At 50.2% G+C, this 22,648-nt stretch overlaps 1 protein-coding gene across 1 annotated transcript; it reads right to left on the bottom strand.

Annotated features, from left to right (window-relative positions):
- GATA3 (GATA binding protein 3) lies at nt 1–18,421 on the bottom strand. Its single transcript, XM_063100416.1, has 6 exons — nt 18,313–18,421; nt 17,334–17,927; nt 14,409–14,945; nt 9,239–9,384; nt 4,569–4,694; nt 1–760 (listed from the first exon to the last, which is right to left on the bottom strand). The coding sequence occupies exons 2-6, from the start codon at nt 17,572–17,574 to the stop codon at nt 476–478; spliced, it is 1,335 nt and encodes a 444-aa protein (XP_062956486.1). The 5' UTR covers nt 17,575–17,927; nt 18,313–18,421; the 3' UTR covers nt 1–475.
- Nucleotides 18,422–22,648: the final 4,227 nt, after the last annotated feature.

Here is a 22,648-nt window from a genome sequence, read left to right as displayed (position 1 = left end):
CAACTGTGGCCAGTGAAAGGAAACAAAACTGGCAATTCATCCATTTGGATATCAGACCTATTTTCTTCTTAATCTCCACACTTTATTTCCCTCATTTTCCTTAAAACTCTTGGCGTCCTTCATGCCTTTCTTATAGCTACCCAGATGCAATAATGTCCCTTCCTCAAATGTACAGTATTTCTTACAATATAAGTTATATGCAATGTTCAGCATTTTTTTTTCACAGCACTAGAGACCCTGTTAAATAGGGAATATGAGTCTGAATGGCTTATTCACAAATGGGATCCAGAGTCAGTGGTTGGAACACAGACACCACAGTGAGCTCCTCAGCAAAAGTGGCAAACATCATTTTTGCTTTCTGCCTTCAAAAACATATATCCATAGCTTTAGGCTTCATGATACTGCTCCTGCAAAAACGCAAGTAGAAGGGTTGGCGGGACTCACGCGCGGAGCCCTGTACCCGTCAGGCGAGGTTCTAACCCATGGCAGTGACCATGCTGGAAGGATGATGAGGTCCAAAGGAGAGGCTGGACGGTGGGTGCATCGGCGTGGGTGTGGTCAGCATGTGGCTGGAGTGGCTGAAGGGGGAGATGTGGCTCAGGGAGGTCATGTGTCTGGACAGGGCGGCCGGGTTGAACGAGCTGCTCTTGGGGAAGTCCTCCAGCGCCTCGTGCACCTTCTTGCATTTTTTGGATTTGCTAGACATTTTTCGGTTTCTGGTCTGGATGCCTTCCTTCTTCATAGTCAGGGGTCTGTTAATCTAAACAAAGATCAATTTTTTTTTTTTTTTTACTTTTTTGCCGCCTCTGAAATGGCACAGGCTGTCACACACTGCCGCGGGCCCCAGGTCAGGGATCTGTTTCAGTTTCAATCCACCCCTCCTTCCTCCCACCTTCTCCTGCCCCCTCCTTCCCAGGGACCCCGAGTACTGCCCACAAGGCCTGAGGGGCCGGGGGTCTGACTGGCAGCTTCTATCACTTTCAGAGACCAAGAGACCACAGGTGAGATGCCCAAAGCAGAACTTATTAATTAAGCTCATTTGTATCAATAATTTTTACTCAGGGAAATTTGCATTCTCAGTATGATTGTTTTCCTCTGGTAACTAAAATAGAAAAACCCATCTTATTTCTTTAGATTTTCCTTAGAATATTTCTCAAGAGCACAGGCTACTGAGGAATATTCAAGAAGGAAATACCGTTTTGTCTACTTGTCTGAAAAATCCGTTTGGGGACTGTAAAAACACTGCCAAACTAATCAGTCTTCAGGTGCTTAAGTCTGTCTGCCTTGGAAAAACTGCAGTTATCTGCTCTGCTAAGTAATTTTTGGTTGCCTGTCCTCCGCCCGCCTTCTTAACAACGACAGGTGCTGTAAAATCTTCCCCTGGAATGTGTATGTTCAAGGGTCATATTTTAATAAAACATACCTTTCCAAATGGTAATCCCTCACCTGTACCATTCCAACAGTAAATACAATGATTGAAAGTTGCTACTTCTACCTAGTTCCAACTCTCTGCTTCTAACTAGACAAACAGCTAAATGACCAATTAACAAGAATTTAATAACCACTTTCGGGGAGCAAGCACACACCATCCTAAAAGTTAAAGACCAAGAATGAGCTAGGTAAAGAGACAGTGGCAAAGTCCTGCTCTAAAGATCACTAGACTTCAGTTTCTGAGACAGCCCACAATCTCTTTCTTCTTGATAAACCTCATTTGTCTCTTTTTAAATACGTTTGCTTTGGGGGCCCCGAATCAAGAAAGGGGACTTTACAAAGCAAACAGAGGCTACTGCCCACACAGACTCAGACTTAGATCTACCTGAACAGCAGACACCTGCCACGATTAGCAAACTGCACGTCTGGCCATGCTCCCAGGGAAACGTGGCAAAGAGACTCAAGGAATGCATGTCAGAGTCCCTGTCCCTTCTGACTTCCTGGGGGAAACAGCCCTTTCCATCTGGGTTCTCAAAGGTAGAGAAAGACACACCCCTGGCTCCAGGAGGGGAGCTCCCCAAGTTAGAAAATGACTGTTAAGGAAGAGAGAATCCAAATGGCCAAGAGAGAGCAAGCTGTGAGAGCAGCAGACAGACACACAGCTTCCTAGAGCCAAGATGGCAGGGGTCACCTGAAAAGAGGGACACAGACCCACATCAGAGCTGAGAAGGCAATGCGAATCAAGAAAGGTCACTGCCAGAAGAATGTCTCAGGGTTCCTTCTTAAAGTCAGTATCAAGACAAAGAGACAGCTGTAGACATGACAGGAATCTACTCCCACATCAAATCTTCCCCAAGATAATGTCCAGATACACAGCTCTTTAGATATCCATAGCCAGATATCTAAATATAATATCTAGTTACACAGATAGCCACACAACCCCAGATAACTAGTCACAGCACCACCCAGATCCGCTGATACTGAGACAGGCAGTTATCTAAACACCCAGATAAGAAGAAACTTAGGGCACACACGTATAGATATCTAGATGGGCAGAACAAAACAAAACACAACATAACGAAAATGTTCATAGATTATTATCTCATATTGTTAAATACACATAAATCGCCCCCTCATACAAATTCCTACTAAACCAGAGAAGAGAGAAAAACCACTCTTGGAGATGAAGCAGTTTCTCTCTCCCAGTCCCTGCAGCCCACCCATGAAGACAGAGCAAATTAAGAATAGGATAGGGGGCAAATTCTAATATATATATAATATACATTTTTAGATTGGACACAGTGAGATCATATCTCATCACAGCCAACTGTTTTAAAAAATGTATAGCTAGTTAATTTGCCTATATCTCCGTGGAAATAGGAAAAAAAGATACACACACACACAATTCATCACAATTTTGTTGTATTCTGAGCAACCATTTCTCCTTTTAGTCCAGCCACTCCTGACCTTCCAGGAAAGACTCCTGATGCTCTGAAATCAGTCCTGACTCTTCTACTGTTCCAGCCACATTACCTTGCACCAAGTTACTGACTTTTCTGAGTCATAATTTCTTCAAGTAGAACTGAAATAGAAATAATTTCTGCCCTGTCTACATCCTGGGACTATTCGAGGCTCAAATGTAATGAAGTAACATGAAAGTTCTTTGAAAGCCATAAATTACAGCCCAAAGATAACTTCACAAGCTAAGCCAATGACTGGATAGCTAATAAATTCTAATGCCCCAAATATTCAGATTTTAATCACACATCTCTATCTCCACTGAAATGAACAAGTAAATTCCCCAAAGTGGAAACCAGACTTGGATTTAATTGTTGATAAATGTATATACACCACAGTCCTGGGATCTGAAGAATAACACTCTAGTTTCAATACTGCTAGTCACAGCACAGGGACCGGGTCAAGAGAGGATGACATCAGAGCAGGGAGATGAGTTTATAGGGTCTCTGGGAATCACAGCAACCTGTTTCCAAAAGGCAAAAAAGGAGTAGAGTGCTGGGGTCACCCTGAGAAGTTCTCTATGACTCACGAAAATCTAACCAGAAAAGCTTCCTCCCTGATTCCCAGGTATTCCTGGGTAAGAGGAGCTTTAGCCAGAATGGCCCAAGCAAAAGCCGCTGCCTCTTTCCCGTTCAGTCCCAGACTTAGCCAAAGTCAGGTTGGCAACTTTAGGAAAATAAGAAAGAGATAATGAGGAGAAAAAAGGGAAAGAAAAAACAGGGAAAGAGAAATGACCACTTTTTCTTTGGGATTCATGTAAACTTGAGTCCTCACTAGGGTCATGGCCTCTCAGCCACAGTTATTTGGGGGGGGGGGGGACCTGAAAAAAAATTTTAAGATGAAGATATTACAAATGAGGAGACCCCAAATTAAAAGATTAGAAATGACACAACTATACCTAGGTGACTGGCAATTATTCTGTGAATATGACTGAGAAGGAGGGAAAAACCGTTTCTCTGCCCTGGGATGATAACCTCACCAGGTGCTTTCCCCAGGCGTTCTCTGCATGGGAAAGCTGGTTAGGACAAAGATATCAGATGAAATCTCTCGGACATTTCATTTCATGTCTTTTGCACAGAGAATCCACTTAAAATTCATAGCACAGGCTCAGCTAAGACTTTTTACCCCTCCATAACTGAATCGGTCTTCTTAGTTTCAGGAACTCCTGTGCGAGGCATTACAATTCTATTTACCTTTCTCCCTCACTTGCTCTCGCTTGCTTTTTCTTTTTGCAAAAAGTTTTAAATGCAAGGAACCATCAAAATAGAACTGGTGGCTTTTTCTGTTTTCTGAGGGGAAGGTTTGTTTCCTTATAAACCCAGACAGGCCCACCAAGCATATCGGATTGCTGCACGGCATGGCATGGACTGGGGTCCATACATACTAAGTGGGCCGTGTGGTTCTGTCTTTAAACCCCTTTAGTCTCAGCAAGGCTACGCTGGATGAAGTTGTTTTCCAAACTAGGTCCTATTACATCAATTCTCTGAGGCCTCAAGGAGGCCCCAAGGAGGGTGGCTCAAGTCAAGCAGAGGGTCTTGAAAGGGTGGGGGGGATGCTGCTTACTGGGCATCTGCATTCAGGAAGGGAGCCCCATGATTGCTGCTCCCAGTCCCACTTACATTGTGTAGCTTGTAGTAGAGCCCACAGGCGTTGCAGACAGGGTCTCCGTTGGCATTTCTCCTCCAGAGAGTGGTGGTGGTGGTCTGACAGTTTGCACAGGACGTTCCAGCTCTCCTTGCTGCCGACTGGGAGTAAGGAGAGAACAGAGGTTAAATCAAAACAAATGTTAAATGTGTTGTCGTAGCTACAGAGACAGTCTAAGGGGGAAAAAAAAAAAAAAGGAAGAAATTATCATTGAAATCAAAACTAGCAAGTGGCCCACATGAAAGTAATAAAGATCCCCAAAAGCTGCCTACAGAAGAAAAATGTAGCCAATCCACTGGATAGGAGTGTATTGGACTGCACTAACGTGTGTAAAATTTAAGCTGTGGCTCTCTGGGACAGGATTCGGGAGGATCAGAAAGCCGGCGCCACCTTCCTGAGAATATTATCCTCCTGCCCCCGTTCCACGAAATACACCAGAGGGTTTGTTTTTATGGGTAGCAATTTTGAATTAGCTACACTAATTTTGGTACCGGGCTTTCAATCAACTTATTTACCAGGCCCAGGCACACGAGCAGTCTTTTTTAAGCCCAACTCCCAAAGAATATCAATCCCGAAATAGAATATCAATCCTCAATACAGTATCAATCCCCAAATAGAATATCCTCAATAGACTATCAATCCTCAATATAATACCAATCCCGAAATAGCCCATCAGGATATGCTAAGAGCAAAGGCAGAGCAAGTCGAAGCATCAGGAGCACTTCATAGATCCCAAATAAAGAAATGCAAGAGAACAGAGAGCTAACAGAGCAGTAAACACGGTCTCTGAGAGGAACTCTGTGCATGTGTATGGCACACACTCCTGGCTAGCATAACTAGGAAGAGGACATCCTAAGCCCACGAGACCCTGTCGATGTGCAGCAGCTCTAAATTTACACAGCCCATACCTTCAGACTTGGACACTTGCCACCCACAGGACAGCCACCCTCACTCCCTTTAGGTGGCTGTCAGTTAATGGAACAAACTCGAAAGAACAGGAATGTTGCTATCTCACAGGAACCCTGGGCTCCCATCCCTGCCCTTGTCTCATTTCATTTTCGTGAAATTAGGTATTTCCTATTTGCTGACCACCGAGTAGAACACACAGGTCAAATGTCAGCCTCAGCTTGAATTTTAATTCCCCAGTTCTGTCACTGCCTTCATTCCCTTTAAAAGGGAGATTTTTATTTTACTGTTTGCGGCACTTGAATTTATCAGGTGACTATGCGCAATGTCCATATTTTTCTAAAAAATTAAACTCAAAAACTGTTGAAAGAAAATGGAGTTGGGTCACTTCTAACATACACCTCTCTCTCTCCTCACTTCCCGCCAGACAAAGAAAATTTTAACTGCAAAATTATTCCCACTCTTGGACTCAAAAATATTACCAAAGAAAAGTCAAGAGAAGGAGAAAGAATTTGGTTAGTCTTTATCTGTGATCCAGAAAATTCTGGTATGGTTATAAGAACCTGGAACAAGAACTATAGGGATCCTAGTGCATTTTTCTATCAATGTGTTATCAAGCAAAAAGTTGGGCCCAATACTTGAAGCTGCCAGAAATAGAAAACCCAGTGGCAATTTTGAATTAACCAGACTGACTCCTTTCCTTCCAAAGCCACTAAATTGTTCCACAGATATGTTCCTATGGGCTCTAAATAGCAGAACTATAACTTTTTTTTTAAGTAATTCTTTTCTGTGTTCTAAGGAACTAGAAATTAAAAACAGCCCTTATCTGTCATAATAGAGAAGGTTCTACTTTTTTTGCTGTTCATTTTGAAAATAATCCACCACAGTCAAGAGTGCTAATTCTAATGCCACACGACTATGCCCACCTGTCATTATGAAACGTGATAATTTAATACTTAAATGACTGTTTCACTTTTGTACTCTTGGGAAGAAAGTGCTACATAAAGCTGGTGCTTAATGATTTTGACAATTATGTTATATGTGATTATTCATCTTCCTATACTTTTGTTTTGTTTTTGTTTTTTCTTTAAAAGACATATTCAGATATAGTGGACTAATACCTATTCAGGCACAAGATTTCCCATCTCAACAATTTTGAACGTATAGCACAAGTACATAATACCAACTGGTAAAATCAGTGCTCCAAAGGACGAGGTTCAGTGTAACCCTTTGCAGTATATGGATGGTAACATAAGTACAAGCAAGCTTAGAGTATGTCTCCAGTCCTACTGACTTTATGTGAACTAACATAGAGTCAGTTTCTAAAAGCCACACTGTTCAGTTCCCTAGCAGGAGGCAGAGTATATCAATAATGCAAGCTGCTCAGTGTTTTGCTAGTTGTGACATATGAAAATCCTGGCAATGCCAGGAAAAAAAAAATCTACAGATCTTCCCTTCAGTCATCTCTCCTGTTTCCTGCATGAGTTTATTCAGTGTCAGATATGCATCTCCTGGAAGAGCTAGCTCCATGATGGGTCTTCAGTGAATCTGCAAATGTGGAAAACAAAAAGAGCAAACTGGAAAGACGGAGCGAGGGTGAAGGGACAGGAAATGTAGGAAAGAAGAAAATGAAAGGTTCTATCTAGGTGTTCAGCAGTCAGATATATCTAAGGACTTAAACACAAATTCTGAATGTGTTCTGAGTGTCTCCCTGTAGTGTATGAATTCCACGGAACTAAAACTATCAAATCACCCAGGGCAGATGATTAAGAAAGAAAAAGACAGATTAAAATGTGACAGCCAATGAACTCTAGAATTAAATGCAATTATTACTCAGAGGTCTGGAGATTTCCTGTGAAAGGTGAGGGAATACAACATTATATAAAATGGAAGTAGAACCCTCCTCTGCAATCTGTACAAACAGAAGAAACCCCAAGAAAGTGTCAAATAAACTCTTGCTCATCCATCACCCATAGTTTACAATTTTTCAGCCCTCTCTTTTTCCTTCTTTATCTTTACCTTACAAAAAACAACAACAACTATAATGGTACCATGACTTATTTTAACAAGAAGTTTTTTGCTGTTTTTTTTTTTTTTTAAAACTAAGGCCAGGTTCTGAGTGATTCAGAACATTCTTTTGTGGTGTGATCATATTCATTCTGGGCTAACACCTCCAGCCATTTTTCTTTTTTTTTTTTTTTCAAGCACTTCTTGTTCTGATACGTTCAAACATCTTGATGTTTAGGTTGGGGAAGCTGAGTTGTTGTTTATGAGTTATCTCCTGTGCTCAGATATCCGGCAGCTTTTTCCTAGGAAGTTAGCTTTGCACATGAGAGAAAGGAAAAAAAAACTCCACGCTGCATGAGGAGAAATGGGGGGAGGTTGAGAAAGTTGGAGAAGAGGGCAAAGATCAGAAAGAAGAAAGCCTAGAGATCTAGGATTGCCAAAAATTAAAGTCACATGGGACTTCCATCCCTAGAAAGTCCTTCCTTCTTCTAAATAGGATGTGAAAGGTGATGAGCTGCACTACGATCTGATGGGGAAGACAAATAATTCCTTAAAAAGAATACAGAGGTGTTTTTTCCTGCCCCCTTAGGATTTGGTGGATGCTACTTCATCCATTACTCTGCATGGGGAAATTCCCCTCCTCCCTGTTTGGTGGATGTCGGCACCACAAAAAGCATTTTGATCTCTCGACTGTGGTTAGAGTTGGCATTTGCCAAGCTTGCTTTTATTTGTCTCTGGCATACGTTTACCATTCAGTCTGGCCTCAGGTTCCAAAGACAAGCTTACAGATGGACCTCTCCTGCTAGGTTTCTTTTTAAATGCTTGACAGTACTAGGTGTTCTCAAGAATTCCTAATGATCAAGAAGTTTAGAAAAGGGAAAAAAGGAGGGGGTGATGGGGAGACTATCATCCCACTGATAGCAGTTCAGAGAGAAAATAAGACCAAATGCTGCAGGAGACCAAGGCAAGACAGGACCCACAAAACTTTTCCCACTGGAATCACCTGTGGGAAATCCTCAATTCTAAGACCAGAAAGAAGAAAACATGTGTTAGATTCAATGGCTGCTGCTCCTGAAATTCAGTTAATTGGCCCATCCATCTTAAAGCATAAGCACGAGAGATTCATCTACGACACTGAGTCTGCAATCCCCTCCTCAAAACCTACCTTCCGCTCCCTCAGGAACATGTTCTGGATGGTTCCTGGAGCATTCCGTCCTTGAACTAAATTTCTCTGGGAAGCAGCGACTATCAAGGCATTTTAAATCATGGGTCCTGGCACTGTTAGCACAGTTATGCTATTAGGGAATACATTTCAGATTTGACCACCAAGAGGGCAGCATTCTTAAAAGTTGGAGAAGTGACTTAAGAAACATGGAGAAGGGAAAAAGAAAAAAAGCCTCTTTACATATCTAATTAGAAAAAAGATAAGAAGGGCCGAGCCCGTGGCGCACTCGGTAGAGTGCTGCGCTGGGAGTGCGGCACCGCTCCCGCCGCGGGTTCGGATCCTATATAGGAATGACCAGTGCACTTACTGGCTGAGTGCCGGTCACGAAAAAACAACAAAAAAAAAAAAAAAAAAAAAAAGATAAGAAAAAAGAAACTGTCCCAAGCAAGCTGACATGGTTTTGAGCTATCCTGCCAATTTCCTGCAGAAAGCTGTCCTTCCTGAAGAGAGGAAATGAAAAACGCCAAATGGTAAGCGTGGGGCCAGTCCTGACCAAGGGGAACTCACCAGCCTTCGCTTGGGCTTAATCAAGGGCCGGTTCTGTCCGTTCATTTTGTGGTAGAGCCCGCAGGCGTTGCAAAGGTAGTGGCCGGTACCATCTCGCCGCCAGAGTGGGGTCGAGGTTGCCCCGCAGTTCACACACTCCCTGCCTTCTGGAAACAAAGTCACAGATAAGTCACTTATGGAAGGAAAACACACAGAAAAGCAGACAGCATTTGGAAAAGTAAAACTGAAAAGTTTTTTCTTTCTTCCTCTCCTTTCAGGGAACATTTCTGCCCCCACCTCCTCCTAAGGTGCTACAAAGTTGACAAGTGTCACTGTCCTGTGTGGCACAACCATCCCCCAAACACACGCACATCACGGCCAAGGCAGTAGCGGGTGAATAAAGAGTGACAGAAGCTTGTCCCTGGCCTGCCCGGCTTGATGGGGAAGATCAGGCAGAACCAGGCAGGAAGGCAGATTTCAACCTGAAATACTTCCCTGAGAAAATTCTGAGCCCTGGATAGTAGCAAAAGCAAAACATTCCATTCATTTCCCTCAAAGGGAAGAAAGGAAAACAAAGGTGACCCATTATAACATCACTAGGTCTGTCTATACAGATTGATTAAATAATGAAGATCAGGATGGGGGAAAGGAAAGATTAATCCATGGCTAGACAGAGAAACAGATAATAAATAGACGTATAGACTGATCAATTGGCTGATTGATTTGAGTAGCTAGTGCTTTAGATTTTACTTCCAATAAAACTGTACAGGTCCCTGGCTGGAAATTAGCAGATTAAGACCCAGCAGGATCCACTTATTCCACTCACCATGTTTTTTTCTCTCTAGAAAACGCCAAGGATTTCCATAGCTTTCCAGCCACTGTTACAGGGACAGAAGTTAAACTATGACCCCAGCCTGACCGGCCAGGGGCTGCTGGAGAGAAACGCAGTGCAAACTTTAGGCAGGGACGTGTTGGGGGGGACGGCATGAAGAATGGGTCAAGATCAGGAGAAGAGGCAGGTTAACCAAGGGGGAGGAGAGGTCTTGGTCAGCTCATGAACTGAGGCCTGCCTACAGTTTCTCTTTTTCCAAAAACACAAACAAACAAAATAAACAAAAAACCGGCCCAGCCGGGTTTGTTTGAGTCATGTGAGGCATTCACTCCAGGGACTACGGCAGAGTGACCCAGGCCCACCCCCAGAACGTTCCTTGGAAGAATCCCTTAAATTACCATTTTAGGACATGGAGTAATTTGTGAACTGATTTCAGCCTCTGCAGGAGATGGGAGAGGAGGATGCTTTCTAAGAGAATCTCCTCCTCCGCTTTTGGGGGACAGAAGGATGGCCCCAGCAGTGCATAGATCCAGGAGGGAGCTGATATTCCCCGCCCCCCTCCCTGCAGGAGGGAACTGCTCAGCTCAAGTCAGTCCCCCAGAGAGGAGAGGCCCAGGGGCTGGGACACTGCTGTGTGGCAGAGGAGGAAGAGGAACCCTAAAGACTGTTTTGCTTTAGGGGAGATTTATCAATTAACACCAACCTATCATGAAGATGGGAAGAGGGTGGAGAAGAGAACCCAAAGTTTTCTTGGGAATTTTGACTCCCCTAAAAGGAAGAGAATTCTGCCTTGGCAGCCCTGGGACCTATGGGGCCTTTGGAAACCCCCCAAACCAAGTATGAGGGAACTAGGGGGGTTCACACCTGAGGGCCTGTGTTCTTCTCCAGGGACAAGTTCTGTGGGAAAGTTAGGACTTCTGCAAGTGAAAAATGGTTCCCTTTTCCATTAGAGTCAGGGATGGTGCTGAGTAGTTTCTACTTTGCTTCTTCCAAAAAGTTTTTTGAGGAGTTAGGAACATTTTATTTTTTCTCCAGATTCTAAAAGGGTTCGTAGCCTGGGGTCTACAGAGAGCCTTCTCTGGGCCCAAGAACCCCTGCAAGTATACATAGAAACTGAGTCATACCCAGACACCTTTCATTTAGGGTCAAAAGCCTGAGGCATGTGGCAGACTGGACGGGGGAGGTGTGAAGCAGGAGCTCAAGGCGAGTGGGCGAGGAGGTGCTGGCAGCCCAAGCCAGGAGGCCGCAGGCCTGGCCTTTCCTGTACAAGTGGGCACCGGGTCAGCCCCTTCTGGGGACCGCAGCACCAGGCCTGTCCAGGCTGGGGCTCTGGGTGGAGTGGCTGCTGTGGGGAGGGGTGGGTGGCTGGCTTGCTCCTAGGCACCCTGGTGCAGGGGGCATCTCCCAGCCTGACATGATCAGTCTGATTTCCTTTAGTTTGTCAGGCAGTAGGGAGGATGACAGCTTCCTTTTCAGAGGGACTTTGAAAGCTAGACTGGTTCCCTTTCTGGCGATGCTCTGCACACTAGAGCAATTTTCTGTCTTGATTCACTCTGCAAGTTTGTGATTGCCTTGTGTGGCCTTTTCTGTTGCTTTTCTCATGGTTGCCTCTGGTCTGTGACTCCAGCAGACAGCCAGTTTTCCTAAAGCAGGCCCTGACTCTCTCCTGCTTTCTTTCTTTCCCTCTCCTCGCCCCTGCCTGTTAGCTGCTCAGGCAAACACCTCTCTCTTAGGTGACAAGAACCACAGAGCTGCGAGGCCTCTTGACTTTCAACAACCATTTGCAAACGTCCTTGCACCTGGGACTGAAATCCTGACTCTGGGCTGTGCGAAAGGGGTAGGGAGAGAGACAGGAGATGGCTCAAAGGAAAGTAGAGGGAGATGCCCACAGGCAAAAGGAGGCCAGGAGAACTAAGAAATGGCCCTTTGTAAAAAGGCTTTGTCTTTTGTTTACAAAGATATAGCCCAGCACTGGGCGTTAAGAAAGCAGTGGGTGCCCTAACCACAGCGTCAACCGTTGCTCCAAAATGCAGCGACAACCCCGACAACCCTCTCTTCTCTTTCTCCTCCTTCAGCAAATGCATTTGCAAAGAAGAGGTTTATTAAAAAGAAAGCAAGCAAGCAACCACTAAAACCAAGAGAATCCCCTCCTCGAGAATTCCCACCACCGCCACCCTCTGCACAAACTTCCCTTCCACACTCCCAAAAGTCCCGGCTCCCTCGCTGACCAGGTGTGCTGTTCTTGGTTTTCATGACTGTGAGAAAGGGATGAGGAGGAGGAAGTGCAGAGCCAAATTTCAATGGCCTCCCCTCCGCCTCGTCAAAAAAAAATAGAATAGGTGGATAGGTGCCCCTAGCTCCCAATTAGGGAAACCATCACTCTTTTTTTCCCTTCCATGTTCAGAGAGTTAAGGAGAGAAAAGAGAAAAAGGAAGAAATTAAGGTGAAGGCAGAAAGTGTGCACAACAGAGAAGAAATCAAACGTGGAAATGAGGGCAAAGAAACCAGAGTCTTTTGGAAAAGTCACTCTATCCCCTCCCCCCACACAAACCACCACACCGGCCTCAGATACCACGATCTTCCCCCTACCTCTATCAGAAAAGAGAACTTTAAAAAAAAAAAAATCCCATTACAACCTCAAATGCACAGGTTTGCTCTCTTTACAGTCAGCCTTGCAGCCCGTTTTCCTGCGTCCGGCTGGACCCCCACCTCTCCCCACTGTCGAGCCCAGCCCTGTCCAGGGCACCGGGCCACTTTCCTCCTTGCTCTCCCCGCCTCTAGCTTTCTTTCTGACTCCACCAGCCGGCCCACCTCTCTCTCCCTCCTGCCTACGTTCATGCACTGAACATGCAGGTCTGAGTTTTTCTGTCAGCCTAACCGCATCCGGACTCTATTAAAGCTCCTAGCTCGGGATAAACAGTGCAACTGTCGCGTGCAGCAGTCTGAAAATAATTGGATTAGCTAAAACATATCAACTAAATAGAGACAGTCCTGCTCAGGCAGTCAGAGTGAATGTCACCCTGGAAAAGAAAACCCTGAAAACTGATCTCATGGTCACTGGGCTCCTAGAGCCCTCCCTCTGAAGTTTTTCAAACCGGAATTTGGGGACCTCCGTTTTGAGACCACTCATCTCGTCCTTAAAAGACAAGGGATTTCCACTATTGCCTTTTATATAGGATCCGGATGGACAGAAGGCAGAGACCTGACAGTTCCAGTGGACCAGAGATGCCTGCCCTGAAATAAATACCCCTAAGGAGATATGACAATTTTCACAAAATCACACCTAAAAATTACAGTTAAATTTTATCTCACAAAATCCCTAACTCTGTTTGACTTAATTGCTTCAGAAAGAAACAAAATTGGTGATACATTATTTTCTTTTTAAAGCAGAAGTATTTTACAGGTTTTTTGTTTGTTGTTGGTGGTAGTGCTTTTTTTAATACAGGTGACAACACCAATAGAATAAACATGCAGCATGCTGCTAGACGAGGTTTGCTTTTTGGAAAGGGAATACGTGGGGGAAGCAGAGACACACACCTGCAGAGTCTGTCTCAGCCCTCTCTACCTCCTCTGGCTTCAGATCAATGGAAGAATGTGTCCTGAACCGGCTTCCTGCCCTGCCGCACGAGACAGCTCCAGAAGACAGTGCAGATAACTTACTGGGCCGTGCGGGACGTTTGATTTTCATTCAGCTCTGCTTCCCCCACGCAGAGCCACCTCCTTCTCCCGGTAGTCAGGCCAAGAGCCCCCTTTTCCATGCAAACAGTGTGTGCTGCTTTACCCAGGTTCCCGCACCCCCCGAACATATATGTACACTCACACTTTACCTATACATGTCTATAGAAAGGGCTGTCCTCACTGCACAGCCCCCTCTGAGCTGAGCGCAGAGGAACAGTAAGACTGACAGAGGCCAAAGGGGTCACAGGAGGGACCTGTGTTTGTTTAGGTTTGAAGAGGTTTCGTTTTAGCATTAAACACTAAAGATTTATTCCCGCGGCCTTCCATTTGGTCTTGGAAACCGACTGAAGGTCAGCAGCACAGTGCAGGAGCCCTGCGACAGGCGGGAGTGGGCACTGCTTTGTTTTCGTTTGTCTTTTTTCCTTCCCCAGCTCATTGGGGGGGGGGGGTTTAAATCAGACCCCACCTCCCCTCTGTTTCCAAAGACAGGAACGAGATAGGAAGACACACCTCGCTCTTCCCGGGCTGGGCTGGAAGGATGGGAAGAGAGCGAATTGCAGAAGGGGCTGGAACACCCCCAGCTTCCCTGGCGGGTGCTCTCCGCTGCTCTTTGCCCTGCCCTGGATTCAGAAGGGAGGTGGGAGGAGGGCGAAGGGCTCCCAGGGGAGAGGTGGCTCCTACCTGTGCTGGATCGCGCCTTGGGCCTCGACTTACACCCGAAGCCGGTGGGGGAGCCCCCCAGCAGGCTGCTGGGGGGGAAGAGTCCGGAGCTGTATTCGGGCACGTAGGGCGGGTAGGTGGTGATGGGGTGGTGGGCCGACGACGAGGCGGCTCCCAAGGTGGTCATGCTGCCGCGGGAGTGCGACGACTCGAGCTTCATGCTGTCGGGCAGCGGCACCTGGTACTTGAGGCACTCCTTCTCGTCCTGGCGGGCCGAACCGGCTGAGCCCGGGGTGGACAGCGACGGGTCCGGGGAGACGTCCTTCGGCGGGGTGGGCGGGAAAGTGAAGAGGTGCGGGCTGGCGTGGCCCCCCGACAGGGAGGAGGATGAGGCCGGGGGGTAGACCGACAGGGGTCCAGGGGAGCCGTGGTGGATGGACGTCTTGGAGAAGGGGCTGAGGTTCCAGGGCGAGGCGGTGTGGTGGCTGCCCAGGGCTTTGCCACCGTCCAGCCAGGGCAGGGATCCGTGCAGCAGAGGCGGGCGGCACACCTGGCTCCCTGCAGCGGCCCGCGGGCAAGTGCAGGAGAGAGAAAGGCGGTGAGAGCCGGCCCTGGGACACACCTGGGGGGTCTCCCCTTCACCCCCCAGCCTCCCTGGCAGCAAAAGCCTAAGCACAGACCCGGACCCAGCTCAGTCCCAGTGTCTCTAACCTGAGTGGTGCCCAGAGGACCTGGCCAGGGTAGGGGGCAGACTCTGTCCACTCCTCTCCCCCACAGGAATGTCCCACCAAATCCAGTGGAATTGAGGGCCTGTGCCTGACCCCCCAGAGGTGCTGCAAAGGAGTGGAGATGGGCCCTTGGCTTGTTTGGCCTCTCCAGATACACTGTCTAAATCACATTCCCTGAGGTCCCTCTCCAGAACCTGACTTGATTTATTGGTTTCCTTCAATGGCCTGGAGTCCCCCATCCCAGACTTAATCCCAGGCAGCCTGATAAGAGAGTCGGCTGTGAATGATGAGGCCTGAAGGATAAAACCAGGCCACACAACAGCTCAACACCAGGAGAACACTCCTGACCCTGGAGAGAGGCCCAGCTTCCAGTGCCGAATGCAGGAAGGAGAGGGCTAGGGAAAGAAGACAGGGCACATTTTAGGGTTAGCTCCAAGAGTAATGCAGCGCTTGCAAAGAATCGGCAAAGCTCCTTCCAAAAGGCCTGAAATTTGCAAGGAAATTTTCATTGCTCGGGCTGTTGGAGAAAGTTTCCAAGGCGGGGCTCTGGGGTGGGAATTTTTTCTGCTTTTCTCACCCTCCCAAATCCTATAGGAGAAGAAAGTAAAATTAGCCCCATCTGCCCTAGAAGCCATGACTCCACCAATGTGATATGTGAATTTTCACCTGAGCCTCTGAGATACAAAATTCCAGGTTATGTGTATATTTTAAACCAAGGATGATTCATATGCAGAGTACATTTAGCCTTCACTTAAAAATACACAATTTTAAGATAGCCATAACTCACACAAGTCCACACATTCTGAGAGGGGAACCTTCAAACTGCAAGTGCAAAAGCACACATTATTGATCTTTTAATCCAGCACCTGCCCCAGCTTTTGACATTCTATTCAACCATTAAGAACAATACTGAAACTAAAATCTTAAGAGAGAGGAAGGGGAGGGGAGTTGAGGGGGGAAGGAGGGTTCTCTGAACACCAAGGGTTAAGATTCATATTATGCAGGAAGTACTATAGTAAATAATATTATTAAGTCTGCATCTACCGCATTTCCACTTAACTGCTGATCTACACAGAACGTGGGCAAAGAGCGCCCCATCCGCAGAAACGATTGTTTAAAGCCTGGCCACAGCAGGACAGAGGACGCCTGCTGCCGGAGGGGCTATGTCATCGGCGCCAAAGCGGGCTCCGAGCAGGGGCACCAGGGCAGACCCGGGTCTGGCTGGACGGAGAAAGCCTCACGTTTTCTTCACCCCGATTTTTGCTATTTCTTCTTTAGGAACAGACTTACAGCTGAAAAGCGTTAGAGCTGATTTCCACTAACTACACAAGGCTGAGTTTCTTTTTTACATTTCAGAACTCTCCTAAACTTCTCAAGGTGAAAGAAAATAAAAGGTAACTGGAACCGCTCCTACTTAAGAAAAGAAATCCTGATGTATCCTAAGTCCTACATGGGAGCCCAATAGGACTGCTGTAGGCCGGAGGAGAGAGTAAAGCAAAGTTGCAGAGAATGAGGCAACCGGAAGAAAAGACGCAGGAAATTTCTGTGCAGCCGGGAATCTAGGAAACCCCAGATCTCTCCAACTTAAGACAGTGGTCTTTCCCCCCAAACGCCTTCAAGCACCAGAATTCCATTCCTGAAGCCAGGTAGGAGACCTACCTAAAAATCAAATGCGCTAACTATGGGGAAAGGTCAAAGGCAGGGGTGTGAATAAATACGTCTCTCGGGCCTTTTTGAAAGTGCGCCGGGAGAAACAAGTTGAGGCCCCCTAGAAGGAGCTGCAGGAGAACAGGGAGGGCGAAGCCCTTTGCAAGAGCCGAGTCCGAGCCGGGCCTGGCTGGCGCCGGCTGCCAAACCCGGGGAACCTCGGCCGCGGAGGCAGAGCCCTGGCGCCGCGCGCCTGGGACTTCCTGGGCCCCCGAAACTGCGGCCGCGCGGGGACAGAGGGCTGCAGCTCGGCGCCCGCCAGGTGAGCGCCAGACCCTAAGGACACCAGCCACGGAGAGTTGCCTGCTGCGACTCCTTTTAAAAACACACTCTCACGACGATCGAGACGGCTTCCTCGCCCATTTCCGGGCCCCGATTTTTTTGTAAATGAATCAATAACGACACATGGGGGCTTTCACTTAGTCTCTTCACCCCCGGGTCCCTCCCTGCCTCCCCGATCCCGGAGAGCGGGCGCGACTGCCGGGGGTCCCCGCACCCCGGGTGGACTTACCGTGGTGGGTCGGAGGGTACCTCTGCACCGTGGCCCTGACCGAGTTTCCGTAATACGATGGAACGTGGTTGCCTTGACCGTCGATGTTAAAAAGTACATCCACCTCCTCGGGCAGGGGGTACTGCGCCGGGTCCATGTAGGAGTGGCCGAGGCCCGGGTGGTGCGTGTCCGGGTGCTGCCCGTTGAGGACCGCGGGGTGGTGGTGGCTCACCCAGCGCGGCTGGTCCGCCGTCACCTCCATGGCCTCGGCTGCGCTGGCGCCCTCTCGCCGAGCCCGGAACCCGCGCGCGGACAGGGAGGGCGGTCGGCCTGGGAGGTCGGGGGCTCCTGCCGTCGGGGGGCCGGGGGTGGTTCAATGATTTGTTTTCAGTGGGGGAATGGGAAGGCTGGGAAGGAAAGGTGAGCAAATGAGAGGGTTTTTAAAAAACTCTTTGAGGGGAAGTGTAGCAAGAGAAGAAGGGGGGAAATCCAAAAACTAGGTACGGCAGGATAAAAGGGGACCAAAATTGTAAAAGAGCGGGGCGAGGACGCTGCAGTTCTGCAAATGAGGCTCCTCTGCACCGGGGTTCCTCAGAGGCTGTCTCCTCGGGTCACCTGCAAGGGAGAGAAGAGGGAGACCTGCATGAGCCCGTAAGTACCGTAGCACCTGACTTTCTGCGGTGGCACCACCTCCCCTCGACCCGCCCGCCAGGCCCGGCGCACCCGGGACAGGCACACGCGCGCGGGGACGCAGCCGGAGAGGAAGCAAGACTCCAGGGACATCCCAGCAGCCCGGCTCGCGGGAGCCCGAGACTGACTGAGCGGTTACAACTTGGAGGACAAGTCCCTCTCTCGGGGACACAGGTCCCAGGACCTTCTTTCCAGCCTCTAGAAAACCTCCAAAAGAGGAAAGTTGAATTTTTAAAAAATTTTAAAGTCCTCCGAAGTGAAGGGGGAAAATCAAACTTAAAAAAAAAAAAAAAAAGTGACGAGTACCAACCTGAGCAGCGAGGAGCAGAGAGGAGGAGCAGGAGGCGTGTGACCTGCTCGGTCGGATTGCGTGGCTCGCTCTGCCTTGCGCTCTCCGTCTCTCTCTCTTTTCCTCTCTCTCCCTCTCTCAGTATTTTTTTTTTTTTTTTTTTTTTTTTTTTTTTTTTACAGGGAATGCATTCTTTCTGAAAGTATCAAGACGGCGCCAGGCAGCTCAGTGTTCGCAGACAGCTGTGGCGCGACGCAACTTAAGGAGGTTCTAGTGTCATCCGCGCCGAGGGGGGAGGAGCCTGGCGCTGGTGAGGAGGGGAGAGGATCCCCAGCGCAGGGAAACTGCAACCCAAACCCGCTCCAGGACTTCAACACACACACCCCCGCACGCCTCCGCCCTCCACTGACCGGAAAGGGGCGCCGCGGAGGGCGGCGGAGGGCGGAGGGGCCGCGGGCAGGGTGGGCGAGGCCGGCAGGGGTTGGGGGCGGAGGGGACGGGCGAGAGGGAATTCACGCTCTGGCCCTTTAAATGTGGCTCCAGCTCCGGCCGATTCATTCGGGCTCAGTGGATTATTCTGTCCCGGTGAACCCGGCCTGCCCCATTCATAAAGTTAATTTCAACAGACAGACTTTTCTTTTTCAGACTTTTTTAAATGGGCAAACGTTTATTATTATTATTCAATGCAGGGTATGGGGGAGAGTTTATCGATTTGGGGCTATGTGCACGTAAAACTGATCAAAAAAAATTTTTTTTGTAAATGTCAAGGTACTCTGAGATTTGCCTTTTGGGCCAGTTTTCTAAGAGGTTGGGGAATCAGGGGAAGGCAATGCGCCTTTGATGGGCACGTCTGTGTTACTTCTGTTTTTCCAACGTTCTTCTTTTGCGTTCGCAATGAATATGCTTTAGCTGTTGCAGCAGCCATTTCCCGACTAATATTCGTAATCGATGTGTGCTTTCGACTAACAATGAGGGACGAAAAGGGGGCACAGAGAGAGAGACTGACTCGCTCCCCAAGTGCACGCCAGTTACTGAACTTTTCCCTTCGCCCCGCCCGGAGCCCTACTTACTCCGGCTCCCGGCGTTTCTCCCCAGCAGAGAACACCAGCCCCTCCACCGACCCTCACGCCGGTCGCCCGGGCGGCGCTCAGCGGCCACCGTCCCCGGGCTCCGCGGGGATCCCGGCCACGCTCTGCCCAGTGGGCTCCGGGGTGGAGGGAGCGCTGCTCCGAGAAGGCCTGCGAGGGGCGGGGCCGGGGCGGGGCCAGGGGAGAGCCAATCAGCGGGCGAGGCTGCGGCCGGGCGACGATTGGCCCGCCCCGCGGGCTCCAACCTGCCCGGCCCGGGTCGGTCCTTTGAGCCACTGCATCCCCTAGCGGCGCCGAGGCTCCTGCAGCAGCCGGCCCGAAAACGCGGCCCGGGCGAGAGGGGTCAGGCGGGAAAAGGAGACTCCAGGTCCGCCCTCTGCTCAGCCGGGGCAACGTGTGCGAGCACAGAATGTGGGTTCTCCCGCAGGCTTTCCCACCGACGCGGCGGAGAACTTGATTTGGGGTTTTATTCGAAGCGAAGACACTGTTTCCCTCTTCGCTCCTCTACCCCATAAAATTCCCTACAAATACAAAAAGTCGGGATAGAAGAAGCCTGCCCTAAAAGTAAGTTCTGAAGGATTCCCTTCATACGCTGAAGGGAAAACGTCAACATTCAACCTCAGCTTGGTGCGTGGGGCATGTCTGCTTTCCAAACGCCAGCCTTGTACAAAGATTAGTACAATTTATTGGGAAGAAGCAGTGGAAACGTGCACCCTCCCGGTCTTGGATTTGGAGCTTGAGGCCTCGCTTTCTTAAATCGGATGTTAGTTTAATATCAGGGCTGAATTTCTAGATATAGAACAGGAAGAAAAAATCTTCATTTTTTAACACCCCCCCCCGCCCCGTTTCTCCTGAGCCCACCTGGGCTCCCGTTTATTAGGGCGGCCCAGCCAAGGAGCATCGATTTTTCCCTTCGCTCTTTGACCGCTCATCTCTCCTGGGCCAGTCGAGCTGCACATCTCCTGATCACGGCGCTCTCCAAACCTTTTAATTATTTAGTTGCTGTCTAACATTCACCGGAAACCACTCCATAAACCAGGAGACACGAACGCACACACGTTTTTGCTAAGAGGCCCGAGATGAATAAGGATGGAAGCTGAAAGAAAAAATGACATGCTTCTTCCCGCACCGGTCGGGACGGAGACACGCCAACCGGCCTGACCCTAGTTCACGACCACGCGGAACAACCCTAAATGGAGCTCTTTGGTCCTGGGCGCTGAGACCTAGAAGCCCGAGAAAGGGCAAAAGGGAGCCGTCCTCGGGACGAAAAAGCTGCTGACGCCAGGACTCGAAAATGTTAACTTCCGAGGCTAAGAACGATTTTAAAAGACAAAAAGAAAATGTGTGTGAGGAGGAGGCCTCGCGGTGTCGGGGCGCCCCTCTGATAACTTTGGTAGTGGGAGGGGGGGAGGATTATTCGTTTTAATTCAATCACCAGCACCGAGTGCGACCGCAACGGGATGGAGAAGGCCACCCCCCCACACACACACACGCACCCCACACCCCGCCTTAGAAAAATAAAAGATCTCGAAGGCCCCTCTTGGTCTAGGTGGTTTGAGGCTGGCAGAGAGGGGTGGGGGGTCTGGGGCTGGATGCCCAGGGTAATGGAGCCAGCCTGTAGGGGGTATTTAACATTTAATTCCCAGCCGGTCCGCCCCTGTTCCCGGACTGACAGTGGGTAATTGGGAAAAAGGACGTTGCTCTTTTGATGGCCCGCGCCGGCCAGTCTCGCCGACGCCACACTGGGTTTGACGTCACGGGCCCAGCCCCAGAGCCAGGAGCACAGAGCAGGGTGGGGGAGGGAAAAGGAGGGGAGGGGGATACCGGAGAGGGAGGGCCGAGGTCGGTCCTGGGACCCACCGGGAAGGAAGGGGGAAGGGAGCGAGGCCGGACAGGCTGCGGCGCGTGGCCCGAGGCGGAGAGCCGGGCTGCGGGGGTCCGAGCCAAGCCAGGCGCCGGCCTGACCCGCCTCGCCGGCAAACGCAGGCCGGGCTTCCTCCTCCCAGGGCGGGCGGGGGAGGGGAGGGGGCTCGAGGCCGGGGGAAGGGGGGAAAGGTGGTCCTGATTCTCCCTGTGCCAGAGCCCGCTAAGCTGATCCCGGCCTCCTGCCGAGCCGCCGCAGCGCCCTCCTGCAGACCTGACGCGCCCCTCCCCAGGCACCCAGGGGGACCCCGGCCTGGTCTAGTGAGTTCCCCCTCCTCCCCGGGAGCAGCCGGCGGAGCTCCGATGGAGGAAACGAGGAGACAACCCAGGAGAATGCTGCCGCTGCCGCCGCAAGGCCCCCGGCTCCTGTAGGACGGAGGGCCTCCCTCACCAGGGTAAGAGGCTGGCGAATGGCCTGGAAGCCTGGAACCCCGGGGGCAAGCATCCCGGAGCCGAGCAGGAGGCGGCGCGGCCACCGCCCCCCCAAGGAGCCTTGTCCCGGTGCGGTGCGCCGGGCGGCGGTAGCCAGCTGGGCCAATCTGAAACCCCAGGCCTCGAGGCGGCTGCTTTAGGCGTCAAGTTGAGCGGGGTATGTGTGCCCTCTTGGGGAAAGGGTAAGAAATGGAGTCTTTCTCTCCTCGGTTTGGGTCAGCTGGGACCCACCCACACACACACCCAAATACATGCCCGTGGGCAGGTCCCCCCTACCCGCCCTCCCGGGGGCGCAGAGACCCTGTCCCGATGGAAGGGGGGAAACCCAGTCCCGCAGAGACCGGAGGCCGTGGCGCAGAGAGGAGGAGCAGGCCCTCGGGCTTAGCCCTAGGGTCACGGATCCAGAGAGCGGAGATCCACGCGGCCAGCCTCACCCCCCGAGCCTGGCCACCGGCGCGTCCAGGCGAGCTCCGCGGGGCCGAGGTGCCCACAGAAGCGGCCCCGGGACGCCCGTGCGCTGCCCGCCGAGGGTACTCAGCAAAGCGGAGCCTCGGGGTCGAAGTCCTAAAGTTACTAATCCTGCGCAGGGGGAGTGAGCGTGCCTCCGGCCGCCCGGGGCGGTCATTTGAGCGTGTTTACTTAAGGACTTTGCAAACGGAGCGCGCGCGAAATAGTCGGATTTCCAGCGAGGCAGCAAATATTTGCAGGCGGCTGAAAGAAGCGGAGCCGGGCCGCGCCGCCGAGTCCCTCCCCCCGGAGCCGCGGCGCCGGCCTGGGCGGACCCGGCCGCGCTGTTAAAGACAGAAATGAAGCCGGGAACCTGCGAAGCTGGGGGCGGGGAGGGCGCAGAGCGACACCAAAGGCCAGAAACTGGAGCGCGGCCCGAGGCCCTGGCGAGCCGGGCCTAGGGGGAG

This window comes from Cynocephalus volans, chromosome 6 (genome assembly GCF_027409185.1).
Source record: "Cynocephalus volans isolate mCynVol1 chromosome 6, mCynVol1.pri, whole genome shotgun sequence".
Taxonomy (NCBI): domain Eukaryota; kingdom Metazoa; phylum Chordata; class Mammalia; order Dermoptera; family Cynocephalidae; genus Cynocephalus; species Cynocephalus volans.
This window is presented reverse-complemented; position numbering and strand designations above follow the sequence as displayed.

Excerpts from the sequence above, each read along its gene's own strand:
- GATA3 (XM_063100416.1), bottom strand. The coding sequence starts at position 17,574 with ATGGAGGTGACGGCGGACCAGCCGCGCTGGGTGAGCCACCACCACCCC. Across the intron at positions 14,946-17,333 it reads GTACCCTCCGACCCACCACG|GGAGCCAGGTGTGCCGCCCG; the intron begins GTAAGTCCACCC and ends GGGCCGCTGCAG. Across the intron at positions 9,385-14,408 it reads CAAGGCGCGATCCAGCACAG|AAGGCAGGGAGTGTGTGAAC; the intron begins GTAGGAGCCACC and ends CTTTGTTTCCAG.